The sequence below is a fragment of the Chionomys nivalis genome, chromosome 7 (assembly GCF_950005125.1).
Source record: "Chionomys nivalis chromosome 7, mChiNiv1.1, whole genome shotgun sequence".
In the NCBI taxonomy this organism is placed as follows: domain Eukaryota; kingdom Metazoa; phylum Chordata; class Mammalia; order Rodentia; family Cricetidae; genus Chionomys; species Chionomys nivalis.
Window position 1 is genome coordinate 95124843 of NC_080092.1, and position 26549 is coordinate 95151391.

General features: G+C 53.2%; 1 protein-coding gene across 3 annotated transcripts; it reads left to right on the forward strand.

Annotated features, from left to right (window-relative positions):
- Window positions 1-72: 72 nt before the first annotated feature.
- On the forward strand, window positions 73-26218 carry Kif19 (kinesin family member 19). Of its 3 annotated transcripts, none has more exons than XM_057776706.1 (20): window positions 73-229; window positions 1830-1910; window positions 14335-14445; window positions 15135-15222; window positions 15532-15668; window positions 16918-17043; window positions 17350-17544; window positions 17974-18120; window positions 18951-19073; window positions 20515-20680; window positions 21241-21415; window positions 21565-21763; window positions 22208-22478; window positions 22567-22688; window positions 23154-23287; window positions 23513-23618; window positions 23763-23850; window positions 24826-25223; window positions 25433-25592; window positions 25810-26218. In XM_057776706.1, exons 1-20 carry the CDS (start codon window positions 191-193, stop codon window positions 25938-25940), a joined length of 2997 nt encoding a protein of 998 aa, XP_057632689.1. In that variant the 5' UTR covers window positions 73-190; the 3' UTR covers window positions 25941-26218. The 3 variants fall into 3 exon arrangements, with proteins under 3 accessions (XP_057632689.1, XP_057632690.1, XP_057632691.1); XM_057776707.1 differs by having other exon boundaries at window positions 20557-20680; XM_057776708.1 differs by having other exon boundaries at window positions 17350-17487.
- The last annotated feature ends 331 nt before the right edge of the window (window positions 26219-26549 follow it).

Sequence of the window (26549 nt, forward strand, 5' to 3'; positions counted from 1 at the left end):
GGGGGCGGGGCGGAGCCGGCCGAGCCCTCCAAGCCCCGCCTCCTAGTCAGCGCCCGGGCGGCAGGCGCGTTGTTGGTTTCGGGTTGTCAGGCAGCGGAGGAGGAAAAGCGACCCGAGGAGGTGACCACGGTGGAGGTGCGTCTCGGCCATGTCAGCTGTCGCAGCCTGAGGCTCTCTACCTGCCGCAATCATGAAGGACAGTGGTGACTCGAAGGACCAGCAACTCATGGTGAGACCTCTCCCCCCCCACACACACACACATCAAGCTCCTCCTTGGTCCCCTTCACCAGTCTTGAGACCTGACAGCTTCACACATAATGTCCACTAAGGACACACGAGAGACGGGAGTCTGAGACTGTGCAGAATAACTTTGCCCAAGTTCTACAGAACAGGTGGCCAGAAGGTATGGTGGAGCCTCCTGAGACTGAGAAGTTAGGACCCCACTTCCGTCTCTCCAAGCAGAGCCTTCTTTGGGCCAAGACTCAGAGGTCAAGACCCAAAAGAGACCTGAGTTATTGCCTGGGAAGAAAGCTGGGAGTTTCTAGTGAACCAGGGTGCTTAAACCCAGCCAGGTCTTGCTTTGAAGGAGGGCAGAGCCACAGATAGAAGGGAAAAAGCCCCTGAAACAGCACCAGCACCAAGTCTGGAGTAGCTAGCTACGGGCTATAGCCCAGGCTCAGTCCAAACCAGTACTCCAGATGCTTCAAAGAAATTTTGGAAGCCACTTAGATGGTCCCCATGATCTCCTGACCTGTGATGGATGAGAAAATGGCAGGGTAGGGTAGGGTAGGGGTAGGTGGAGACCAAAGGCAGAGATTCCTGGCTATTAATGGTGGAAGCTGAAACCACAAGAAGAAGCGTTGGTACCTGGGGGATCGGTGGGTGGAGATTTCTCTCTCCCAGCCCCTAGCCTTTGATCTGCGGAAATGGCCCTGCAGCAGCAGCAGCAGCCAGATGGCAGGGCAATGTTAGCACAATGCCCCCTATGTGGGGAACCTGCTTCTGCAGAGGGAAGCTTGGACCCAGCCCCAGGGGCCAGTCCCAGACTCTGTGGCACCCTCTCTGGCAGTGAGAATGTCTTCTTTGAAAGGGTTTTCTCCAAATGCTCATTGTCACTAGAGAAGGGACCTCCCTCTCACAAGGAGATCCAGCCAGGAGGCTAATAAGGACAATCTGACAGGCTGTGCGGATGAAATGAACTGAGAACTTTTGTGTCCACCCAGTATCCAGCAGGTGCCTCCCTTTGTTCAGCGGAAGAAAAATCTCCCCATTCCCTAACTCTGTTCTTTTGGGAGACACATGTATAGGGTGAAGACCCACCGTCTCTCTCACTGACCAGGAAATAAAGAGCAAAGAAGCCCTAAGTGACTCTCTCCTGGGAGTGTTAGGATGCCATCTCAAGTTGCTAGGGTGGCAAGGGGAAGACCTGGGTTCCATCTTAAGTTCCAAGCCCTTCCTATCATACCTCACTTGCAGATGCAGAGAGGTGGCCCTGGTCCCCAAGGCCCCAGATTTAAGCACAAGGGAGTGGCAAATGTTTAATTCGGGCATGTGACTGATGCAGTCTGTGTAGACAGTTTTCCTCCTGGGGTGCAGGGTTTTGAAAAGAGACATAGACTCTGACTCAGCCAGACACCCTATACACCTGCTGCCCTCTGCCTTAGGCAATACCCTCGACCACAGTTTTCTTCAGGACCAAGGAGTCAGAGTTAGTTGGATATTGGAAAACACAAGGCTGTTGTGGAAGGAATTCAAAGACTTCTCATCCCTCCACCCCCACCATGGCTGAGTGTGGTCCTTGTAACCCAGGGCTCTTGTCTTCCTCCCAGGTGGCACTTAGGGTCCGGCCCATCAGCGTGGCTGAGCTAGAGGAGGGAGCCACCCTCATCGCTCACAAGGTGGACGAACAGGTACTTGGGGCTACAGCCAGGTGCTGCAGGGTGGAGGCCTGCTCTGCTTGATTGACACACCTGGCTGGACAGCAAGAGCTCTGTGTCTCACTGCACCCCTGGGTGGGCTAGCCACAGCGTCACCAAGGTTTCTTCTTCCAGGCAAACTTCCTAAATCAGCCCAAGGAAAGCTAAGAGCATTTGGAGCCTGGGTGGGTCCGGATCATAGAATATATTTTGGTGTGCATGGTGTAAAACTCTCCCATCTGAGACACGTGCTATCCACAGAGCACATACTCAGACGCCCATCTCTAGAATATGCAAGTTTGGCAAAGACCTTCACCATCTACTCCCTGGGTCCTCATGTCACCAAGATGAGGGAAGGCATATAAGGCAATAATTATTCATAAAGAGCCTACAGCATGCCTGGGACTGTGGTAGAAACTGGAAAAGCACTCCAACATGAAAAGTCCCACCCTCCCTGTGTTGCAGAAGTTTTCCCGTGGGGAGAGAAGACGAGGCACTGATAAGAATTAAAACAAATGAGGATTTGTAGCCTCAGAGGGCTAGGAAAAGAGGGTGTGTTGCCAGGAGAGGAATAAGGGGCTGGACATAGGGTGGGGAGATAGCTCAGTGGTCAAAATTCTTGCCTCATGGGCATGGGGAGTTTGGATCCCCAGAACCCACATAAAATGCCACAGAAATGTTTGTGGGCGTGGTGGCAGTCTTGGAAGGCAGAGACAGGGAATTGGCAGGGTGAGATAGCCAACAAGAGTAGCAGTGTCTGTTAGCTTTGGAATGGATTAAGAGACCCTGCCTCAGTGCAGGATGTGGAAGGGTGGACAAGAAGGTGGAAGCGAGATTCAGGAAGAACACAGTAGGAGTTAGCATCAGTGTTAGAGTTACACCTGTACACTGCATTCAGTGCACTCATATCCACATCCGTGCACACAGACATACAAACACACAGGAAGAAAGGAGAAAGAACATCATGAGGAGAGGTAGTGATGAAGCCAGATGCGGCGGTGATGTCTGTAATTCCCACACTCGTGAGGCTGAGGCAGGAGGATCAGGAATCCCATGCTACCCTGGGCTTCAAGTCAAGACCCTGACTTAACTGGAACTGGAGTGTGTTATAAGGAAGTAAGCTTGCTGGGTGGTGGTGGTGCATGCCTTTAGTCCCAGCACTCAGGAGGCAGAGGCAGGCGGATCTCTGAGTTCAAAGCCAGCCTGATCTACAGAGTGAGTTCCAGGACAGCTAGGGCTACACAGAGAAACCCTGTCTTGAAAATAATAATAAGGATAACAATAATAATAATAATATGATGATGACGATGATGACGATGATGATGATGATAATGATGATGATGATGATAAAGAAATCTCAAGAGGGAGAATTGCAACCAGAGGGACTTGCAATGTGCAAGACCCTTGATGTGCGGCTGCAGTTCAACCGCATCAGTAAGAAAAAGCTAGCGTCGCTCAAGGAGAGAGGTAAGAGGTAACACAGGTGACATATGACACAGATAGGGCCCAAACCAAACTCTTAGTCAACATGGCCAAGGTGCCTGTCTTGTGTTTGTTTGGGTAGGTATTCCAAAATTCAGGTACTAGAGTGGTCCTGGGCACAATGGTGGGAACTGGAATGGGTTTGGTGTAACAACCTGACGGTGACCCTTGCCTGTGATTCAGACTGTATAGCTGGCTACTCTGAGTGCTGGGCTCACTGGCTGTGCTGTGGGACAGTCTCCGGGTCAGGGAGCATTGAGTGGAAGCTGCAGAGTTAAGAGAGGCTGTGTTCAGATGCTGCCCTAGTCTGGGTCCTTTGGGCTGGGCTCAGGAAGCCCCAAATGATTTTCTCTTTTGCCCCTTTCCTCAAAGCCCGTTGGGAAAATAGAGGTGTCTGGAAGAGCTCCATATGGTGAACAGGAGCAGAGAGAATGTATGTAGACAGGAGCCTCAAGTCTAAGTGGGGAAGACAGTCCAATGTCTTCTTTTCCAGTGGTTTGTGCTTTTTGATGTTGTTTGTTTGAGACAGCGTCTCACATAACCCAGACTGACTTTGAACTTACTATGTAGCCAGAGATGACCTGATCTTCCTGACTCTTCTTCCCAAGTGCTAAAATTACATGTGTGCACCACCATTCCCGGGTTATGAAGTGCCGGGGATTCAACCCAAGCTTCTGTGCAGGCTAGGCAAACACTCTGCAAGACTTTTTTTGGTTGTTGTTTACTTTTATTTTTACCCTAGAGTGGGGCTAGGGATCGGATTCATGCACATCATGGTGCATGTTTGGGGTTCAGAGGGCAGTTTGGGGAGCTGGTAGTCTTCTCCCACTTGTGGCTCCCTGGATCAAACTCAGATCATCAGACTCGGCAGCAAGCAACTTCACCACCCGCTGAACCAAGGCAGGGTTTCTCTGTAACTTTGGAGCCCGTCCTGGAACTCACTCTGTATACCAGGCTGGCCTCGAACTCACAGAGATCTGCCTGTCTCTGCCTCCTGAGTGTTGGGATTAAAGGCATGTGCCACCACCACCCAGTTTGAGCCGTCTTTCTAGTCCCCACAGAAGGACTTCTTTGGAAGGTCTTTGCTTGTGTCTGCTCAGTGCCTGGTACACAGGAAGAACTCCATAGATGTCAGTTCTGGTCCGTAGAGAAGGAGGCCCCCAGAGATGCTGCGTTGGCTGTTGAGAGGGGTGGGCTAGAAGAGGCAGAGGCCACTCCCTATTTGTCCATCTGCCTCGGAGGATATCAGGTTCACATGTTGGGACAATGGTGTCTCTCTTGGCTGTTCCTGGCTCCAGGCCACCTTGGGGGTTGATCAATACAAAGTGACGGGAACAGTCCCTGTTGAGTACCCACGCCTGTCAGACACTGGCTCTTTCTGTCTACGAGGGCAGAGGGAGGGTCACCCAGCCCGGCTCTAACCTACTCCAGGGAGCTGCACCTCCCACCAGGCCAGAGCTGGGCCAGCCCAACAGGCTGTTCCTTTGTCAGCTGAGGCTCTTAGAGCGCTGTCTAAGCACAATGGCACAGGGCTCTCCACACCGCCCCCTGCACACTCTGCCCTCAGCTCCTCAGAGGCTTCCAACCGGATTAGTACAGGAGGGCCTGGCCTAGCCCCTCTCGCTGCTGCTTGGGAGTGGCTACAGCAAAGACTGAGTTGACAGCCTCCTGAGTAAGCTGTCTCTTGGCACACAGGCCCTGGCAACTAGGTGTTTAAGACACGGAAATCCAAAAACCAACATGGAGGAGAGGCTTCACTGCCTCCTGTTCTAATCAGCCCCCTGGTCCTGTACCTCTCTCAGAACCTCGCTGTTCATCTGTCCCTCTCCAGGGATGCATGGTGCAGAGGAAGGCTCAGGGCTGTAACTCAGACAGACCCATTGTCTCTCTTTTCTTCCCATTATGCCCTTCATGGTAGGGCGTGAGGGCCGGGCAGTGGGGCGAGCTGGGAGCTAAGCCAGGACAGTATGGCAATGGTGATGTGGCTGGGCTCCTGTGGCCAGCACAGTGCCTTGCCCCTCTGAAGAAGAGGTCAGGTAGGATGCTTATCTGCTTTCCATCGTTCCCTGGGCTTTGGCTGTCCTGGACCATCTGAGAGGCTCGCTAAACCAACTCCCTAGGGGCTTGGGTCCTGCTTCTTGCTTCCTATCTCTCCTCAGAGCTGAGTGGGTTCCTCTGTGGGTATCATCTCAAAGTGAGAGGATCCAAGGCTGTTGTACCTCCCAGGAGCTCGGCCAGCTCATTTGTCATCAGCAGATAGTCCAAATTTCCACAGCCCACATGTCAGTGGGTTCTAAGTAGGAAGAGGTGGCGGGGACTCACTCACTGACTTCAGCCACTATGAGCGGTCTGAGCCTGCCTTAGGACTCAGCATATCCTTTTGGGGTCATCTGGAGCTTGGTAGCCTGTAGCAATGAGGTTTCTCAGAAGAGGCCAGTGCGAGCCCAGGGCTGTATCTTAGCTGTTAGGGTGCTTACCTAACTCACACAAAGCCGTATATTCCATCCGCATCAGCACAGAAACCTCACATGGTGGCACACCTGTAACCCTGGCACATAAGAGGTAGAAGCTGGATGATCAGAAGCTCATGGCCATCCTTGGCTACATAACAAGTGTGAGACCAGCCTGGGCTACGTGATGAAACCCTGTCTTATTAAAAATTAAAATGACAGAAAGGTAGACAGACAGACAGATAGAAAAAGAGAAAGAAATGAAAGAAGGAAGGGAGGGAAGGAGGAAGGACGGAAGGAAGGAAGGAAGGAAGGAAGGAAGGAAGGAAGGAAGGAAGGAAGGAAGGAAGGAAGGAAGAGCAGGCCAATGTGTGTCAGGATTCTGGGAAAGTTGAAGCTGGTCTTGGATTTGTCAAGGAGCTAGCTCCAGTGACTTCCAGGCTTGAGATCACAGAGTCCTAGTACAGTTCAGGACGGTGATCTTCGTGCCTCTATTAGAAGAGTCTTCACCAGAGGGTCTGTGTGCGATGCTTAAACATGGCACCTGTCCTAAGGAAGGGGGCGTGAGAGCTACTTCTCTCAAAGGCTGAACTGTAGGGTAGCTTCTGGGCCCAGGGCTGAGTAAACCCCTGCCTGCCAGCATGTCCACTTTCTACACCAGAGCTCTCTTCACTCCCCCGTGGCTGCCTTCCATTGACAGCTGCTGGGGTAAGATGGGTCTGTAGCCAGAACCTCCCAAGGAGGCCAAGAAAGCAGAAGGGGCCTGGAAAGTATCCCAGGTAAGGGTGGAACTCAGGACAAGCAGCCACCTGCTCTTCCCACACACCCCTCCCAAAGCCTCCTCCCAGCCCCCCAGACTGTGTTTATCTGTAGGATTTAAATCAACCAGTGATATGTATAATCCCATAATTAGCCCTTGTCCAACTGCCTATTTCTGGGGTCCTGCTGGCCAAACAAGGGCTCTCCAGGAGGCCCGCAGTGGGGACAGAACAAGTGAGGGAGGGGAAAGTGCAAGGCAGGAGAGTGACATGGGACAGAAAGGCTACGACGACGCTGAGCCCGGGACCCAGCTGTGTCATCCCTGGCTGGGTGCCTGAAGGCTGTTAATGACTCCCTGGGCCTCTGCCACCTGTCAGAAGACTGGAGAGTGAGCTGGGTTCCATCTACCTCAAGAGCTATGGAGAGGATTATAAGTGAGGCCAGAAGCCATTGTGAAAGATAAATACAGTATAAAGTAACAGATTCCAGAGGTGAGCTGGAGCTAGCCCAGAGGTGAGTTGGAGCTATCCTGCTTGCTGCCTCGGTCACATTGGGATATGAGGCTCCGTACCATCCATATAGAGGCTCCTAGGCTCCGTAGATCCCTAAGAGCGGAGCATAGTGGGTAATGAGCAGGGGGTAGTGCAGGTTTAACTACATCCCAGGCCATCACTGCTTTCTATCTCTCTATTCCATTGTATGTCCCTGTGATTGGATCATACTCTCTTTATGTCTGGTCCTTCATGTCTGCTTCATTTCCTTAGTATGACGCTTTCAAGGTGTATGAATATTATAGCTTGTATCAGAACGTCACTCTTTTTCATGACTGCTCGTATTTCAGAGGATAGACGTACCACAGCTTCTTTACCCATTCAGCAGTTGACGGGCATTTGAGTTGTTTCTGATTCTTTGGGCTCTGGTGTATAATGCTACGAGTATACAAGGGCTCCTACACTGGAATGGGTACCAGGAGAGGGTGCTTGTTACTGCAGGCTTGTGGGCCCACCTCTCCAGAGATTTTTTTTTTTTTTTTAAATGTATACAACATTCTGCTTCCATGTATACCCACACACCAGAAGAGGGCACCAGAGCTCATTACAGATGGTTGTGAGCCATCATGTGGTTGCTGGGAATTGAACTCATGACCTCTGGAAGAGCAGTCAGTGCTCTTAACCATTGAGCCATCTCTCCAGCCCCCCCACTCCAGAGATTTTATTTGATTCCGGGTGGTACCTGGGAAATCTGTGGTCAGCATTCCTTGGGGGTCTGTGATAAAGCAATCAGCAGGCTCGCTGGGAGACATATTAGACTACCTTCTAGGTCACGCCTCCCACCGTCTGGAGCCTCGGGGTTCTCAGGGTCCTGGAATCAGATGAGGTCCTGACTAGTACATCAGCCAGATGTAACTGTGCACTCAGCAGCTGCCTGGGCCTTGGTGACTTTATGGGCCCAGTGGGCTCTGCTTTTCCTGGCATCAAAGTCTTCTTTGTAAGGTCTCATGGGTCTCTGCGTCTACAGCTAGAAATGTGACCCGCAATGGGCGTTTTCATTCACAAAAATCCAGAATCAGTCTTTCAAGTCTGATAGTCATCCAGAATCAGGGTTCTGTTCTACTTCCACCTGTCGGTACAAAGGGACTGTGCACCTGGATCTCTGGACTGAGGATGAAGCCAGGGGCAACCTGAGATTTCCTGAGTAGGCTGGAGTGTCAGTGTGGCTTCCTGTGTCGTGGCTTAAGCCCTGACAGTCCCCCTTTGCTTCCAACTGGGCCAGATTCATGGCCCCACAAAAGTGATATCTCTGGCTCAAGGCCACATGATACATTGTCTCTGATATCTGAAAGGAGCACCTCAAGTGATGGATCTAGAATTCCCGATCATAGCCAGGCAGTGGTGGTGCATGCCTTTAATTCCAGCACTCAGGAGACAGAGATACGATTTCTATGAATTCGAGGCCAGCCTGGTCTACAGAGTAAGTTCCAGGACAGGCTCCAAAGCTACACAGAGAAACCTGGTCTCACAAAAACAAAAGCAAAAACAAACAAACAAACATCAAAACTCCCGATCACATCTGCATTGACCTAAGAGCCAGGCTAGAGTGAAGACCTAGTTGGGGAGTCCCAGAGCTGCCTGGCTCACTGCTGAGTTAGACCCAAGGGCTGCAGAGCAGCTGAGCCTAGAGGGAGCTTCATGGGTGTGTAGGTGAGCACCATTCAAGTTCAGGCAGACTTTCACCCATATGGAAGTGAGCTGCCACTTCCTTTCCTTGCCATCTCTCACCAATGTCTTCAGTGAACTCTCCTGGACAAGGGCAGAGAGTCCCTGGTGCCTGTGCATACCTTTGTGTTTTGGGTTGTGGCCACACCCACTTCTCTGAGGCAGGGGAGCTGTCTTGAGGAACCTGTACATGAGTTTGCATGTGTAAGAAAGTGCATGGGGCTGTGGTTTCAGTGACAGTTTATTGTCTCGCAGATCTGGTGCCCAGAAGGCTGCACAGACCCCTCTGGTGGGCTCATAGGTGGCCATGTCTTCCCTGCCTCTCCCTATCACCTTCCACGTATGCAGAGCTGTCGTAATAAGAGCAGCGGGCTGCGTCCTGCCACCTGGCTAGCTTTACCCGAAATAATTACACAGAAACTGTATTCTTTTGAACACTGCCTGATCCATTAGTTTCAGCCTCTTATTGGCTAGCTCTTACATATTGGTCTAACCCATTTTTAATATTTTGTGTAGCACCACGAGCTGGCTTACCAGGAAAGATCATAACCTGCGTCTGTCTGGAGCGGGAGAATCATGGCGACTGCCTGACTTGGCTTCTTTCTCCCAGCATTCTGTTCCGTCTACTCCGTCTACCTAATTTTCTGTCCTATCAGGCCAAGCAGTTTTCTTTATTAGTTAACCAATGAAAGCAACAGATAAGATACAAGACCCACCTCCATCACAGAGCTGTGGTTTGGTTGTTTGTTTCAGTCAGGGTCTCCCTAGGTAGACCAGGCTGGCTTCAAACTTCCTGTGATCCTCCTGCCTCTGCCCCCTTCATGGATGGCAGACACAAACCACGAGGTTTGGCTCTCTGGCACTTTGTGACTAGGTGTTCACTGTGGCTGGGCTGTGGACTACATTAAACTGTGATCTTAGCGCAGCGCACTGGTCAGTTAAATGCAAAGTAGTTTGGTTCCAGGGCCCAGACTTCTCACCCTCAGCCCATCCCTGCTGCTCCCAGTGAGTGACGGGCAGGCAGGTGTCCGGGGCAAATGCCCACTTGCTAGGGGGTTAATTGTGCTTTCTATCTCAACCCCAGATTCATATGTTGGAGTCCTAACCCCAGGACCTTAGTCAGGGCTTTTAAGGAAATGCATACCCATTGAGGTAGTTACCTAAGTGAGGATGAGGTCACGGTAAAAGTACAGTGGTGCTAGGTGGTGGTGGTGGCGCATGCCTTTGATCCCAGCACTTGGGAGGCAGAAGCAGGGGGATCTCTGAGTTCAAGGCTATCCTGGTCTACTTAGTGAGTTCCAGGACAACTGGAACTATACAGAGAAACCCTGTCTGGAAAGAAAGAAAGTCATAAAAAATGAGAACGCACATGCCAAGCCATTAGTAAGGTGCCTGGAACACCCCAAACCGCTTCCAAAGGCAGCCTTATTCGGCAAATGTCCTCAGGCATATGCTGTGTACTAGCTAGAGTGACGTTCAGAGGGCCATTGCGAGCTCACGGCAGGCCCTGGGTCTGCACTGTGAGGATGCCCAGCGAGGAAGACCAAAGGCGAAACTCCAGGCTTTTCTTCCAACCTGCATTTCTCCCTAAAGACCTAAGACCATGTCTGGCATCTCACCTTTGCTTGCTCATGTTTTTCTCTAGAATGTTCTTCTTCCACCTCCACCTCTCTTGACTGTCTCCTGATTATCCTTGAAAATACAGCACCAATGTCATCCCTTCCAGGCTGCCTTCCTGTCCTGGCAGGGCTGGATTTGGGGGTCTCTCCTCTCTACACCAGCTGTCTCCTAGTTTTGAATCTGAGAGTCTCCAGTGCAGGACTCCAGGCTTAATCTTTCAGCTTCTCTAAGGCCTTTCCCATGTCTGGGGCACACTGTAGGGGCTTCACAAATGAGTTGTACTGGTCTGAACACCCTAAGCCAGTCTCCATGGCAGCCCAGGCTCCCTGCCCAGTCTTCATAGGCTCAGCCCTGCTTCACCTGGTCAAGGGGCACAAGGGCTCCATTGTGTGCTGCGGTGGCCCTGAACAACAGTGATATTCTGGGGCTTGGTATGGGGGCTGGAGTCCTGACAGATGGAGCCCAAACAAAGCCCTCATTAAGGGGGATTGAGGGTGACAGGTGGGGTGACAGTGCTCTGATACGGGAGCTTTCCAACATCAAAGAAACTGGGTGTCCAGGTGAACTTGGCAATGTTTGAAAGTCATACCGAGGCCATCTGTTATGGTGGGTGACACCACATACTGTTCGATCTCCCCAGCCAAAGCCCCTTGAGGCTCTGTGTCCAGGGGAACCCCTGTCCCCAAGATGAAAGTTCTTATAGCTGGCCCTGCTCCTGTTGTAGCACTTGGGGACCCATGCCAGGGCCCCCAGAGCCAGGGTTTGTCTTCATCTGGGTCTGAAGTCTGAGCGGGGCTCAAACTGTTGATAACCTGGGATAAGGATCAGACCCTATGGGGGGCGGCTTGGAGGGGTCTGGGGCTGATGCCCTGAGGAGGGGCCGGTGGCTGAGGACAGGTGAGTCCCTAGGGAACAGTGCAAGCCCTGAGCTCACAGTGGTTTCCAGTCTTTGGCCACCTAGGAGAGGTCAGAGTTAATGGTCTTTCCCTACCCAAAGCCCCCACCCAGCCTGTTTGTGATCCTTCCCTCTAGCTGACTCACCTGCAGCCCCATCTGATTCACAGAGACTTCTGTCTCCTGGGGAGTTACCCTCCCCTGGAGAACCACAGAAGGGGCCCTGCAGCTGTCTGAGGTCAGGTGAGTTCAGAGAGCCCAGGTGCAGGTTGCTCCAGGTATCGTTGTGTGCATGTGTGCGTGTGCACACGTGCGTGTGTGTGTGCGTGTGTGTATGTGTGTGCGTGTGTGTGTGTGTGTGTGTGTGTGTGGTGGGGGTGATCCCAGGATATGAAATGTAGAGAGGAGTCTGCTGGGAATCCCAAGGCCCTTGTCCTCCTAAATCCTCAGGCCTTACTGGAGGACTCAAGGGGTCCGCTGAGGACCTCCTAAGATCCTGGGTTCACTTGAACATATAGGCTGGACTCCTGCAGCCTCATCTTCACCCTCATCACCAACCTCCGCTGCCTCTGGATGGCTCTCCATGCCTGGCTTATTCACAAGGCCTTTGGAATAGTCATGAGTCTCAGCTATCCTGCTTATCCCTGCAAAGGGTGCAATAGGGGAACAGCTACTATCTCCACCTTCTCCTAATTGCCCTGCAACAGCCAGCTCCCTTCCCTCTTGGCCCCTGTGAGGACTTACCATCATGTTCCCTAAGGTGGGATGAGCACCCAGAACCCATGTGGGAGCAGTGGTGGGTGGGGGTTGGGGGGTTGTCAGGCGACGTAGACCATGAAAACTGCCAAGGCGCCCCACAAGACCCTGTGGCAGCAGAGGGAGCAGGAGAGGGTACCATCCTGAGAGCCAAGTGGCCAGAATCCCCAACTCTGTCTGCCGTTTCCAAGCGACGAGATGCCAGGTTGAAAATAATAATGAGAAATCCATATTGAGAGGCTCAGTAAAGATCTGGTGTTGGTCGAATGTGGTGGTGTATGCCTGTCATCCCAGCGCTCAGGAAGCCGAGGCAAGAGGATTGCCCTAAGGTCAAAGCTAGCAGCGCTACAGACAAGACCCTGTCTTGAATAATAAATAAATAAATAAACAAACAAGGCTTTTTAATGTGCCCTAAGTTCGAATGTTGGTGTGCACCAGGAGTGAATGGCAGTGTACACTGGGAGTGAAGGTGCCCCCTCTGCCCTCCTTGCCCCCACTCCCAGTAGAGGCTAGACTCTGAAGCCAGCCACCATCTAGCCCCTGGGAGCAACCCCACCTCCTTAAGTAAGGACCATGGGACGGCTTATTTCCCCTGGCTGTCTGGCAGAGCCTAGTGTCTAGGGAACCATGCCCGGCACTCCAGGTGCCAGGCATCTCTCAGGGGGCACCGATGTTGTGTAAGGGAGCCACGGATGTTGCCACTCTCAGCCTGTCTTCTGTTTGTTTCATTTTTACCACCCTACGTTTGATAGCAGAGTCTTGGGGTAGAGCAGTTGGTGACGTCCCCTTGCCTGCCTCCGTGCCCACGCTTCCTCTTCGTGGCTCCTTAAAGAGGATCCCTGAGGCTCGGCGTGTGTTACACACTTTGTCCCATGGGCTCTGTACAGCCCCGAAGGAGGTTACACCACCATTTCCTCCCCTGGGGAGGGGACTAAGGCTCAGGCAGGTCCCCATGCAGACATGAGGTCACTCTGCTAATGAGAAGTAAGGTGCCTCCCTAGTATCACCTTATACGCCTACTCCCTTTGTCCCTATGTCCTCCCCTGAAACTCAGACACCCTCCTAGAGTACCTGAGTGTTTTCTGACGTTTCCTATCTCAAACCCTACCTTAGACCAGGGACCCCAGCAAGAAACGAGTCATTTGCCCTGTATTCCTGCTCAGAGCCCTCAGCAAAGCTCAGCACACTGGGACCTGGGCAGAGTGGAGCGGGCTCAGAGATTGTTCTTAGAACATGGAAGGAATACTGCCAGCCCCATTCTATGCCTTAGTGCATGTGCACACACACATACATAGAGTACAGCTACCCCAATACTTCAGGCATCGGTGGAACACCAGGCTAGGGTCCTGCAGTCTCTCTCTCTTTCTCTAATCCCAGGTCCTGGCCAGGGATGGAGTTATTTTAAGTTCACACAGGAGGGACCCAAGGCCACCTGCTCTTTGCACACATGTCACCCAGCTGTCAGCAGCTCTTTGCCTGCCTTGTCCTACAGTGCTCTGGAGGCCAGTCTTGGAGGACCACGCAGGGTCCAAGAGCCACAGAGCTACAGAGATGCGGTTACATCTGCTGGTTTTGCAGGATGGTGGTGGCGCCTGCCTTTAATCCCAACACTTGGAAGGCAGAGGCAGATGGATCTCTGAGTTCAAGGCCACCCTGGTCTACAGAGCAAGTTTAGGACAGCCAGGGCTACACAAAGAAACCCTGTCTCGTGGGGAGGAGGGAAAGAAAGAGAGTCTTGTGGTTTGGAACCCAGGTCTTGGGTTCTGGGTTCTGTCCCTCCACAGGCTAGTGCGTAGCCTGAAAGGGGCCTCTGGACTCTACATTCCTCACTGTCAGGTAGAAGCACGAGCCTTGCTGCTCCTGAAGTGGGATGAAGCAAGGCTGTGGTAGAGATGGGGGTGTCATGGGCAGAATGAATCTTGTCACAAAAGATGTGTTATGACAACCAGCGGTGTTGCTGTTCCTCCTTGGGTAAAGACAGCATGGGAAGTGGTACTGTGGTTAGTGGAAGAGGCCTTGGATCCGAGGTTCCCTGTAGATCCCACCCTCCTCACACACATACACACCATTCTCTGCTGCCTTGGGATACCGCCATCTTCAGGGGATAGTCACTCGTCACCAAAGAGGCTTTGTCTCCCAAGCACCCAGACTGAAGCCCGGAGAGCAGATAGTGCCGGGAGAGGTCTGCACGCTGTGGGGACTCCAGGTGACTGTGGCCTCCCTCCTCGGGGACATTTGCAGATGGTGGTTCTCATGGACCCAATGGAGGACCCTGACGACATCCTTCGGGCACACCGCTCCCGGGAGAAGTCGTACCTATTTGACGTGGCCTTTGACTTCACTGCCACCCAGGTGAGGGAGTGCATGGTCTGGAAACACAGGAAAGACCCCACCTACACTTCGCCCTGCCAGGAAGGATTCTCAGGTGACCCTGCTCACCTTTTCTCCAATATTCACTCAATGATCCACTTTCTGGAACTTTGCCTGTTTGTAAAAGTCTACACGTATTTGCACGGCCTCTCACCTGTACATTTGCACCGTCTGACACCACATGACAGATTACCTGTGCACCTGTAAGACTGTACACCCGGCTTTCTGTAGAAATACTCATGGTTAGCACTCACGTGCCAACTTGCATAGAGTAGCCGCATGAGCTGCTCCACAGCTGGCCTCTGTGGGCCAGGACTGTGAACCCCATCTGGTATGGAGAGAGCAGGTGTGGGACAGACTCAAGGAAACTGACACCCTCCTAGGGAGCCCATCTTGCCCATCTCCCGGATGCTCTCAGGAGCTGACTCTGCACCCTCAGAGCAGGGGTGGGGTGGGAAGCCACCTGTAGAGGAGGCTTCTTGGGTGTCCTGAGCCCTCTTGCAGGCTGGTGTCTCCCCTGAGGGGTGTAAGCAGAGCCTCACTCAGTTACCTCTAGCTTTGGAGTCCAGGGACAAACACTTCACCTCTTCACAGCCAGGACCTGCCTGGGGGCACCTGCATCTTGCCCTTGTCCTGTCTCAGACCCCCAACAAGTCTCTTCTCCCCTGTAGGAGATGGTGTATCAGGCCACCACCAAGAGCCTCATTGAGGGTGTCATCTCAGGGTACAACGCCACTGTGTTTGCCTATGGCCCTACAGGTGAGGAGGAAACTCGGGCACAGACAAGGGCTGCAGCGCCCTTATTGTCTCCCCTGAGAACCAAGTACGTCACCCTCCATCAGAGAGCCAGCCTGGCCCAAGTAGCATCAGGAGTGGAGCATGGGAATGGTCCAAACCTTGCCTTGCCCAGGAGCCTCCTGCCACAAAGACCCCAACTCCTCAGCCATCTGGGAGGGTGCATCCTCACGAACAGCTCAGGTTTCCAGAAATAGCTCCCCAATAAGGCTTCACCCCTGCTTCACCCCCGTCTGGCCCCTACCCTGCTGACAACCAACCTGTCCAACCCAGGCTGTGGGAAGACCTACACCATGCTGGGCACTGACCATGAGCCGGGCATCTATGTTCGGACCCTGAATGACCTGTTCCGAGCCATTGAGGAGACCAGCAATGACATGGAATATGAGGTGTCCATGTCCTACCTGGAGGTAAGTCCCCACCAGGCGTGGATAAGAGGCTTAGCAGATAGGATGGCCACCTCCCTAGAGCCAGTCCCTGGCAGTTCAATACTGGGGTGCTCAATATACCTCCTCCCCACCCCACATCTATAGCCCCACTTGATAAAAGTTAAGACTCAAGAGTCAGGCATGGTGGCGCACGCCTTCAGTCCCAGCACTCGGAGGGCAGAGGCAGGCCAGTTTCTGAGTTCAAGGCCAGCCTGGCCTACAGAGCTAGTTCCAGGACAGGCTCCAAAACCACAGAGAAACCCTGTCTCGAAAAATAAAAGCTCACCTTGTCCTAATACTTTGAGGCCAATGCTTAAACCAATCCTTTCACATTATAATAACATACATATACATATATAATACACACATATACATATATAATAACATATATACATACACATAGATATACATTTAGGTATTAGATATTACATTATAATAACAGTAGCAAAATTACAATTATGAAGTAGCAACAAAAATAATTTTATGGTGGGGGCGGTGACTACAACATGAGGAACTGTAGTAAAGGGTCACAGCATCAGGAAGGTTGAGAACCCCTGCCTTAAGCAAACATTTTCTCATTAAGGACTTCATGAGTTGAGAGATGATCACAGAAGTCGGGGTGGAGGGGAGTAATCTGAGCCAACAAGCCAGCCTCCATCTGGCTCCTCTGAGAGCTGATAATCTCCAGGGTGCTGGCTCAGAAGGAATGGTGAGGGGAGCAACCAGCAGGTGTTTGCTCAGCCAGCTGGGCTTGTCTTGGTTGGGGGGAGGGGAACAACACAGCATCAGAAGCAGCCTGAAGATTGCCCAGCAACAAGCTGAGCTCCCTCATCTGACCAGGGATCAGGTCCGTGTCCAGCCCAGGACTGCAAGGGGGAGCCCCAAGGGGTTCTGAAACACAGCATCAGAAGCAGCCTGAAAGTTGCCCAGCAACATGCTGAGCTCCCTCATCTGACCAAGGATCAGGTCCCTGTGTCCAGCCCAGGACTGCAAGGTGGAAGCCCTGCATGGGGGTGGTCCAAAACCCCTTGTAACATTGACTTTGAAGCCTCTACCATCATGGAAAGAGAGCAGTTTCCCCAGCTAGGACTTCTCTCACACACGGGGCCTGGGCTCCAGCAAACAGAAACATGTGGTCCTTCTTTTCTTAGGGTGGAGGGAACCCCACGACTGCTCCAGACCTGGACTTCTTGCCCTTCACCTCCCTCCCCGTTTCTCACTGTCCCATCAGATCTACAATGAGATGATCCGGGACCTGCTGAACCCCGCCCTGGGGTACTTGGAGCTGCGGGAGGACTCCAAAGGGGTGATCCAGGTGGCTGGAATCACTGAAGTGTCCACCATCAATGCCAAGGAGGTAAGTCTACAACAACTGGCTAGGGACTGTGGGCAGGACCATCAGTCTGAGGGACCAAAGCCAGGGAGCTCCTGGGAGAGAGATACCCTGAGTGGTGGCAGGGGGAATCACATCACCTGTCATGCCCTAACACACTCACCCTAGTAAGTAGACAGGCCACACAGTTTCTCCGCTTACACAGAGACCTGTCCAGAGAGAACTGTCCAGGCCTCTTAGCCCAACCTGGGAAGCTAATAGATTGGACCTCTCCAAGCTCAGGCTCCTCTCTACAGGGCTCCCAACAGTCACCTGCATCTCTCCTTGCAGATTATGCAGCTGCTGATGAAGGGGAACAGGCAGAGGACCCAGGAGCCCACAGCTGCCAATCAGACATCCTCCCGCTCTCACGCAGTTCTGCAGGTGGCAGTGCGCCAGCGCAGCCGGGTCAAGAACATCCTGCAGGAGGTGCGGCAAGGCCGTCTGTTCATGATTGACCTGGCCGGCTCCGAGCGTGCCTCCCAGGTGAGGCCCGCTCCAAGGATACAGCGGAGTGAGGGGTCCCCAGAGAGAAGCGATTGATGGGCAGGAGTCATGGCCCTCCGTGGGAAGCCAGGTTTCAAAAGAGGAAGGACGTCAAGGAGAGGTTAACTGGATGGGGTTAACAGTTGGAAAAGCAGGGTGTCTCAAGGATGTCAGAATACAAGTGGCATCCCCAGAGTGAGGGGCTGAGCAATGGACCTGACATCTTGAAGGGATAGGCTGCTCAGGGAAGAGGATGAGGAGAGGGCAGAGCAAAGCCTCCTTCCATGCCACGAGACCTCTACCTTCAGCGACCTCAGGAGTGAGGCCATGGTCTACAACCAGTATCATTGGGGTGTTGTTGGGTAGCTGAATGGAACTTCAGTAGGTTATCCCACAAGGCTATAGTCACATCCCCTGCTGTCTCCCCAGACCCAGAACCGGGGACAGCGCATGAAGGAGGGAGCCCACATCAACCGCTCTCTGCTGGCCCTGGGCAACTGCATCAACGCGCTGAGCGACAAGGGTGGCAATAAGTACATCAACTATCGGGACAGCAAGCTCACCCGGCTCCTGAAGGTACCAGAACAAGCTGGGCCTGGACACTGACATCAAGAGTGGGCCTGCCAGACCAAACATAAACAATGTACAGCTATTCCCTCTCGGATTTCAGATGAATCGCCGAGTTCATTATGCATCTGTATGCCTCATGCAATGTTTGAGGCTCCCTTAAGCTGAAACAGTCTGTTCACTGTTTATCTGAAATTTGATTACAAGCAGGTGTTCTCTATATTTCGGGCAATTCTCACCAAAGCACAGGTAGAGAATGAAGAAGATCTGTGCCAGGACCTCCTCCCAGGGCTGTGAGTCAAAGAGAACCTAGATTGGGGGCCTTTGTGATGGTCAGCCTTATAGCCAATGAAACTGTTTTTGGGGGTCACTTACTCATGGCATGGCCACTCTTTGACTTCAGTTACAGACATGATATCAATGAGTTCCCAAGCCTTACTGGGTTCAAGGGCTTCTTCCCACCAGGCCTAAAACTTCCCCGGTGGCTTTGTGAGTTGGGAGGATTACATTTACAGATAAGGAAACTGAGGCACAGACAGGTTAAGGAATTTCCCTGCAGGCTTAAACTTTGTAAGCTCTGAAAACAAGATCCCAGCAGAGGCCTGTGGCTTGCGGAGGCCTGCATCAGCCCATCACGAGGACCACATCCACAAGCCGGGGCAGTAGGGAAAATTGAAAATGACCACCACTATATGCATGTGTTCATGTCGTGTGTGCGTGCATGCATGCCTCTGTCCGTGTTATGTGCATGTGTGTACACACAGGGAAGGTGTGGTACACAGCCTTGGGGAGCCTCTGGGGGAGGTGATCTCCAGCAAGTCACATCCCTGTCCCCGCAGGACTCGCTAGGGGGGAACAGTCGCACAGTGATGATCGCCCACATCAGTCCAGCGAGCACTGCCTTTGAGGAGTCCCGGAATACCCTGACCTACGCTGGCCGAGCCAAGAATATTAGGACTCGGGTGAGGGCCCTTGGACTACCCCCAAGGCACACCCTCCTGGACTGAGATTTGAGGTCCTCCGAGGATTCTTGCCAGCCATGCCTCTCTTTCTGCACTGACCTCGTTAGCCAGGGCAACACCACCCCAAACCCTTTGCCTACATCCCCAGCCCCGGCCTGCCTGCCTGGAGCCCTTGTTCCCCAAAGACCCTCTTCTGCCTCTCACTCCAGGCTTACCCCCATCCCATCCCTCTACCTTCCTTGCCTCTTCAGAGGTTACTCAGTCTTCTGTATGTCCAAAGCATGTCATCACCATAGTCACAATAAAAGGGTCCCTTACCTAGTGCCACTCACTGTCCCATTTGACCTCAGAACCAGGCAGGAGTTACCGCTTCCCTACCTTACAGTTTAGGATAAGGAAGCTGAAGGATATTAAGTGACTTCAAAGCTAGTTGAGGACAGCGCTACAGGAGCTGAGTCTACCTGGCTTCCAAGTTCATGGTCAGACTCATGTCCCCTGGCCAGGAAGTCAATCTTAGCCTGCATGGGTATCGGGGGAAGAATGACTGACTTTGAAGTAATGTGTAATGAGCCGTCTTCCAATACCTACAGCTTCCCCCGACATTGTCATGCAGCCTCCAGAAACTTCAGGGGGACAGGCTACATGATTATAGTGAACACTGCAGCCCAGTATTAGAGGGCAGACACAGGAGAATCAGGAGTTCAAGGTCATCCTTGGTTACACAGAGTTCAAGGCTAACCTGGGCTACATGAGACCTATGTTTTTGTTGTTTTTTTTTTTTTAAAGCAAGTAATTATTTAATTGATGCTAACAGTAGGTGCCAAGGCAAGCGAGGGAAAGGAGAAGTAGGGATGAGCTGGCTGTTGTGGGTATGGAGAGACCAGCAGAATTGGTCTCTAGAACAGGGCACTCACGCAGAAACAGAGTCCAAAAAGAAAAAGAAAATCTCGGGGCCCGAGTGATGGTTTAATGGTTCAGAGCCCTTGCTGCTTCTCCAGAGGACCTGAGTTCAGAACCCAGCACCCACATTGGGCATTTAACAATTGCCTAGAGTTCCAGTTCCAGGGAATCTTACACCATCTTCAGGCACCCATGCGCACACGCGCAAATTCCCACACAGACACACATGCATACACATAAAGTAAAAGATAAAATCTCTGTGTGGGGGGGGAAATCTGAGGGGCAAGATTTCAATACCCGGTGAAGGAATGAGCCCCTTAGGCAGTAGGGAGCCACTGATGTTGAAGAGAGTAGGGCTTTAGGATTACAGGTCTAACAGAGGCACGCAGAAATGATAGGAGGCTGTGGGGATGGAGGCAAAGAGGACAGACATTGCTGTCACTGAAAAGGACTGGCAAAGGGGAGAAAAGAGAAAGGCGGATCCCACAGGCAGGCCTGGCTCCTGGGGTGGCTGTATCCCCTCATCCTGGGCTCCCGACAGGTGAAGCAGAACCTGCTCAATGTCTCCTACCACATCGCTCAGTATACCAGCATCATCGCGGACCTGCGAGGCGAGATCCAGAGACTCAAGTGCAAGATCGACCAGCAGGCGGGGCGGGGCCAGGCCCGGGGCCGCCTGGACCGGGGTGACATTCGCCATATCCAAGGTATGCACATGCCCCTGTGGGTCTGGAGGTGGGAGCGTCTCTCAACACCCCTCTCCAGGCGGCCTTATGAGGTTCTAACCCTGGGTCCTCTGGCTGAGCGGCCCTGGAGCCGTCCCCTGTGATATGGGACCACACCTCTGTTCTGCAGAGCTGTAGATGAGATGGGATGGGTCTGAGGAGATTACATGGGGGCTGCCCTGTGGGGCCCATAGGCTTACCACTCACTGAGGCTTGCCTGTTTGCGGTGATGGTTTCCCAAAAGATAGCAGAGAAACAGGGATACCCTTTTGTAGTCGGCACAAGGATGCTGTGAGGACTAGCACAATCTCAGTTTGTGTGGGAAAGCAAGAGTCGTTTTGGGCTGCACTCTGAAGATGCATTGTGGGAGTGTGTGTGTGTGTGTGTGTGTGTGTGTGTGTGTGTGTGTGTGTGTGTGTGGAAGGAGAGAAATCTAGAAGCCGGAAGTGGTAGCGGAAGCGGTGGTCTAGGAAGAAACTGGGGGACAGAGTCCCGAGTCAGCTTGAGCTGGTCCCTGTGCTGACTCCACTCCCTCTCCTCAGCTGAGGTACAGCTACACAGCGGGCAGGAAGGGCAGGCGGAAATGGGACAGCTTCGGGAGCAGCTCATCGGCGCCTTCCACGAGCAAATGGATGTGCGGCGGCGCCTGCTGGAGCTGGAGAACCAGGCCATGGAAGTCCAGATTGACACCTCCCGGCACCTACTCACCATCGCGGGGTATGCTTTCCCTGACCCGGGACCCTCCAGCCCCACCCCAGATTCAGGTTTGTCATGGAGGGAGGAGCCTGGAACATAGAAACACAATGTTCTGCTCCTTGAGCCGAATCTTGTGTGTATCTCTCTCTCTTGGCGGGGACTGCTGGCAGCTGGGAGCATGAGAAGTCGCGTCGGGCTCTCAAGTGGCGGGAGGAGCGAAGGAAGGAATCCTACACCAAAGACGACAGCGAGAAGGACTCAGACACAGGAGATGAGCCGCCGGATAACCTGGAGCCACCAGAGGTGGCGTCAGCTCGGGAAAACATCGCCGCCCTAGTGGGCGAACAGAAGAAGCTGCGCAAGCAGAAGGTATACGGGGTGGGGTGGGGGTGGCTTGGGAGCGGGGGTGTGGTCAAGAGGAGGGGCGGAGACCAGAGAGCTCAAGCCACAAATCCTGGATGACCCTGCCAAATTTCTACATCTCTGTGTGCCTCCTACTTCTAAAATGGGAGGGCCCATGATGTTGCCCGAATGGAGTCTCTGGAGACAGTTCTAAGTTAATGCTTGGCATAAAGCAAAGACTAAGGACATGGTAGTCAATATAATAACAGATTTTTACCTTATGTGGTGGAGTAAGGGCTGCCGCAGGGCGTGGTTGAGTCAAGTGACATAGACGCCGAATAGTTTGTGAGACCCAAAAATAAGCTTTGAGGGCTGGTCTGGGTCTGGAGCATCCCCCAGAAGGCCTGAGGGCAGGGCCTGGCTGGGCAGGTGGAACTGGCCTAGTGCTGACCGGTGCCGCGGTCCCCGCAGCTGGCGCTGGAGCAGCGCTGCCGGGAGCTGCGGGCGCGGGGCCGGCGCCTGGAAGAGACGCTGCCTCGGCGCATCGGCTCCGAGGAGCAACGCGAGGTGCTCAGCCTGCTGTGCCGCGTGCACGAGCTGGAGGTGGAAAACACCGAGATGCAGTCGCACGCTCTGCTCCGTGACAGTGCTCTGCGCCACCGCCGCGAGGCCGTGCGCCGCCTGGAGCAGCACCGCAGCCTCTGCGAAGAGATCATTCAGGGCCAGCGGCAGATCATCGACGGTAGGGCCAGCCCAGCGCGGGCCTGGAGCATTGTTTGAGGGACTGTGGAACCATGCCGAGCCTTCAGCTCCCCTTCCCTCACGTACAGACTTCAATCTGGAGATTCCCCGGCACCTGGAGGAACTCTATGAAGTCTACCTTCGGGAACTGGAGGAGGGCAGCCTAGAGCGGGCTACCATCATGGACCGCGTGGCCTCCAGGGCTCTTCAGGTGGGCTCTTGGACCAGCCTAAATGAGGATCCCCATTCCTGGGCATTACTGCCTGGCCTGACACTTGTCCCCACCTAGGGTCACAAGGTCAGGACTGACCATCTGAGATATCACAAGTGACCACTAGTCCAATAGGATAGCTTTTAATCCTAACACTTGGGAGGATGAGGCAGGAGGACTGAAAGACTGGCCCTGTCTGTACTACAAGATTCTGCCTCAAACAACAGATAGATTGATTAATTAATTAATTGATTTCTAAAAATCAAGGAGAAATGGACCTAATGCTCTAATGGGTTCAGGCCGTTGAGCTGTGCCACTAACACTGCCTAGTAGGACCCCCAACTGCTGAGGACCCAGAGGACAGGCCCGGAGCCCTCCAGAGCTTGTCACTCTGTTACTCCTGGGGCCAAGTCTTCTTTCTGCTCATCTTTATCATTGTCCTCCCCGCCCCCCTCCACCCCACAGGACAGCTCCTTGCCCAGAATCACTCGGCCTGGGACCACACTAACCCCGGACTCTGACCTGGAGAGTGTGAAGACACTGAGCTCTGAGACCCAGCGCCCCCAAAACAACACCCTACCCCCGCTTGGCACAGACAGGTGAGGCTTCCTGATAGCTACCTAACCTGTGTGCACACTGTCAACCCTGGAAAGGGCTCAGTAGGGAAGACAGTGTCAGAAACAGTGAGGCTGTGCAGGGGTCTGCAGGCAGGATCTGTGGTTCTCTCTCTCTTAGCACCAACAGCCTCTCTCTAGGGTGGGGGTGGACTTTGGTGTGACTTGCCTGGTCAGTCTTGCCTCTTCCTGTTCCTCTGCCAACCGCAGTGAGTCCTACCACGTGTTGAAGGCCAGTCCCAGGGCCTGGCAGGCGAAGAATTCCTCTATGCCCACTCCGCCTCCCATCCAGCTGGGCACCCTGGTGACCCAGCAGGTGAGTTCTGGGTGCCCCAAACGATGGGTGGATTCTTTTCCAGAAAGGGTAGCACCTCCAAGACCACACAGCCCTCTGTAGAGTGCGGTGTGGGGTCCCTGCTTTCTTCAAGGCCTTCCCCTTTCCAAACGGTTTACCCCCTAGGCCCCACCACAGGACAGCCTGGGCAGCCAGATCAACTCTTCCCCGGACAGCAGTGAGAATCTGTCAGAGATCCCTCTGTCCCATAAAGGTGGGTGTGCCCTACACTTCACATGCCCTGGCCCCCACTGCCTGACATTGTCTAAACTGCTCAGATGACCAAGCCCGAAGCTCCTTCCTTCTTTCTGCCCCTGCTGAAGGTACCCATTCGTTGGCTGTACCAGAAGGACTAGTCACCTGCTAAGGACGCACAAAAGATGGGGAACAATCAGAAATTAAAATAGGGACACTTGGCCAGGCGTGGTGGCATATGCCTTTAATCCCAGCACTAGGGAGTCAGAGGTAGGCAGATCTTTGTGATTTCAAGGCCAGCCTGGTGAGTTCCAGGACGGCCATCAAAGTTACACAGAGAAACCCTGTCTTGAAAAACCAAAAAGGAAAAAAATTAGGGACCCTTTTCACCCTCTTCCTACTGGATTCTAGCAAATTCTTTTAGAATCTCTGCTCCCTAGACCATTAAATTAAAACCATAAAACCATTGTCTAAACCATGTGGAGGTTTCATTTTTCATTTTGGGACCAGGTCTAAGTTGCCTAGTTGGCCAGCCTTTGCTTTTTGCTTTGTTTTTGTTCTTAAGAATAGGGTCTCACTATGTAGCCCAGGCTATCCTGGAACTCACTACGTAGACCAGGCTGGCCTCAAACTCACAGAGATCTGCCTGCTTCTTGCCTTCCAAGTGCTGGGATTAAAGATGTGTGGCACCATGTCCAGTCAGTCTTGAACTTGTGATCTTCCCACCTCAGCCTCCTGAGGAGCTAAGATCACAGTCCTATGACATCAATCTAGACTCCCAATGTCTCAGTTAATCTTTGAAGTAGCCCCAGAACATTCGTTTTGCCCATTTACAAATTAAATTGAGGTTCTGAGGGGACAACCCGTTTCTCAAAGAGCTAGTGAGTTAGGGTTCTGGGGGTGAAACCTGTGAGTCCTGGCTCTTGCTCACTTTTGACCTCTGAAGAAGGGGTGTGGGAAGTGGCCTTGACCTTAAGTTGGGTATCTGTTGTAGAGAAAAAAGAGATCCTGAGCCGGACTAAGTGTATCTCGGTGAAGGCCGCCCAGCGGCGCTCCCGCGCCCTGGGATCGGAGGGGCGCCACCTGCTGGCACCTGCCACAGAGCGCAGCAGCCAGTCCCTGAACTCGTTGAGCGAGGCTGACGATGTTCGCCCCTCCGGTCCGCTGGCCTGCAAGCGGCCGCCCAGCCCCACACTGCAGCACGCTATCAGCGAGGACAATCTATCCAGCAGCACCGGCGAGGGCCCCTCTGGGGCAGTAGGACCTCGAGGTGATGGCAGTGGACCCTGGGTGCGTGGTCAGAAGAAAAGTCTCAGCAAGAAAAGGGAGGAGTCACTGGAGGCGAAGAAGAGGAAGCGGAGGTCACGGTCCTTCGAGGTCACAGGACAAGGGGTGAGGCCAGACGCAGGGGGGAGATGCCTGCGCCCACTCCTAATGGGTGAGGGTCTGAGGACTAGCTCCCTCCAGAACCTGCAGGACACTACACCCAGAGGCCCTGATGTGAAACACAATCCCCAGCTTGATAAAGTAGCTAGGACCGGGTTCTGTAGCCGAGCGCCAGGCGTCTCTCCATCTATTTTCACGGTTTTCCAACTGTACAGCTGTCTCGTCCCAAGACACACCTGATGGGGCCTCATCCCTCAGAGGGCATTTCAGACCGGAGGATGCCAGTGTGTGGGCGGCCATCCCCTGGTATCAGACATCTGGGAAAGGTCACACTTCCTCTGGCCAAGGTCAGATTTCCTCCAAACCAGAATACAGGTCAGTACCAACAAAGGAGGGATTGAGGTGGGAGAGGCCTTGACCAGCTCAAAGGGGAAACCTGCAGGGTTCTTGCCCCTAGCTGGAACTATGGTTCCCTGAGCGATATGGGCGGGGTTAACTGGGATTGATCCCCTAAGAAGTTCAAGACCACTGGATGTTTTGGGGGAGGGAAAGCACTCCTCAGCAACTGATGTTGGCTTTTCCTCTCTCATAGGCTCTGGAAACTCCTCACCCCTTCCTGTTCCCCCCAATCCAGCTGCTGTTTCCCGCAGACCCACACGTGGGCCCAGCCTGCCCCACGGTTCAAGCACCCTTGGCAAAGATGGCCGCCTCCGGCATAATTGAGCGGTCCTGGCGCCTACTCTTTTGCCTGCAGGACTGACTGGGAGGTGGGAACTGGACAAATGGGGATCCCATGAAGCAAGGGCATAGGGGACTGGGCTCCGATGACCCGGAATCGGTTCATGCTCAATGCCACTAGAAAGAGAGACTGAGCCCCACCAGCTTGGCCTCCCAGCCCTGGACAGAACACTGTTGCCAAATCCTTGCACAGACCTGGGGCCAATCTTGGCTTCAGTAGTGGGGGAAGAGGAGCTGGTAATGAAATGGGGCTCCAAGGCCCACCGTGGGCAAGGGTGGGGCTTGGGGATGGGGAAGGAGTCACAGGACTTCACACATGGTGGGAGGGGTGGGGAGGGAGTCTAGTTTTATAACTTCTCTGTTGCTTTTTTTTTCCTGGTATTCTTTTAAATAAAGTCCTACGGGGGTTTTGATGGTTTCATATGAGTTTTCAGTATGTGCCATGGCCGTGCCTGGTTCTAAGATTCGTACAGTCCCTGTCCCTTTCACTCCCAGCACCCCATCTCCCTTGGCACAAACCTACCAAACATCTGCAGAATGCATGTTTTCCTCAAGATGACAAGACTGTCCCTCCCCAGAAGGATGGGGCTAGAG